Here is a 1208-nt window from a genome sequence, read left to right as displayed (position 1 = left end):
TTCACACACGCAAAGCCGAGCCCAGCAGCTCCCCTAGAAGCCAGGACTGAGGGATCCCGAGAGGCGCCCCCAGAGCTCCGAAGGCTCCTCCCTCGTCCCGCAGTCCTGCGCCCCACCGCCCTGCTTCGGCCTCACCTGTCGAACCGATCTGTCACTGCCTGCAGGACCCAGCCCTTCCTGGTCTTCTGCCAGGCCCCAGGCCCGCGGCGACACTGAGAAGATGGGCAGCCGGCCCCTCAGCCCCAGCGCCTCCCCTGCGGACCGGTGGGGACCGCATCCCGGAGGACGGGGCCCCGCCAAGCGCCGGCGAACGGAGGAGCCCGCGGGCCCCGAGTCCAAGTCCAGGGCGGCGCCCAGCCTGGACAACCTGACCTGGCCCCCGACCGCGGACGCGCTCACTTCCGTAGTGGTCCTGCCCGCCGGCTGTGCCCTGCACGTGCCCCTGGCCGACGTCGACCTGCTGCTGGAGCCCGAGCCAACGTCCGTGAGGCAAGTGTCTCTTGGAGATCGCATCCTCATGCTGGTCCCCGAGGCCCTCCTGGGCTCGGGTGTGGAAGGCCCGTGGAGACAGGGCCTGGGACGGGGCGCTTTCCTGAGCGCTCCCGGGGAGTACATGGCCCTGGAGCCGGGATTCTTCTGCGCAGCTGTCCCAGAGATCTCCTGCCAAGAAGAGGTCAACGAGGAGGACGCACACGCTGACGCCGACTTCCTGCCGGCTGGGACGGATGCTGCTGCAGTCTCAGTCGCTGGGCTCCGCCCCTGGGCTGGATGTATGTCTGGCTTCGACCTGTTGGGCCAAGCCTCAGAGCTGTCCCCTCGGGCTCCCAACACTAGTCCAGAGAGACGCTCTCCTCACCACGACGACAACCTGGACTTGCACCTTCCAGAGCCCTTCCCTGACTCACCACTCCAACCTCTACCTCCCTCTCCAAGTCCAGGTCCTCACCAGCGTCCCCAACGCCCTCATGGTCCTCCATGCAAGACCCGGAAGTGCCTGTTCCCTTAATTATCTGCCTCCCACAATTCCTGGCCAACTCAACGGGGACCAGGAAAGAGTCTTCTGACATTGGCTGTGTGTACTGTGCACACACCATAAGAATCATACGAACAGATGCTTTATGGATGCAGGCTGCACTGCAGAAGTTTGATCAGTGACTGACTAAAACACCTGAAAGGAAGCTCACCCGGGCAAAGAAAAGCCACTTGAA

The 1208-nt window shown here is 64.2% G+C and overlaps 1 protein-coding gene across 1 annotated transcript; it reads left to right on the top strand.

The window, feature by feature from the left end:
• Window positions 1-220: 220 nt before the first annotated feature.
• Window positions 221-1006, top strand: LOC309806779 (proline-rich protein 23C-like; the record flags this gene model as incomplete). Its single annotated transcript, XM_082625742.1, has 1 exon — window positions 221-1006. The coding sequence occupies one exon, from the start codon at window positions 221-223 to the stop codon at window positions 1004-1006; it is 786 nt and encodes a 261-aa protein (XP_082481868.1).
• Between the last annotated feature and the right edge of the window lie 202 nt (window positions 1007-1208).

The sequence above is a fragment of the Mesoplodon mirus genome (genome assembly GCF_964341445.2).
Source record: "Mesoplodon mirus genome assembly, chromosome: 6".
Classification (NCBI taxonomy): domain Eukaryota; kingdom Metazoa; phylum Chordata; class Mammalia; order Artiodactyla; family Ziphiidae; genus Mesoplodon; species Mesoplodon mirus.
The sequence above is the reverse complement of the archived record's forward strand: the minus strand, read 5'-3'. Positions and strand labels throughout refer to the sequence as shown.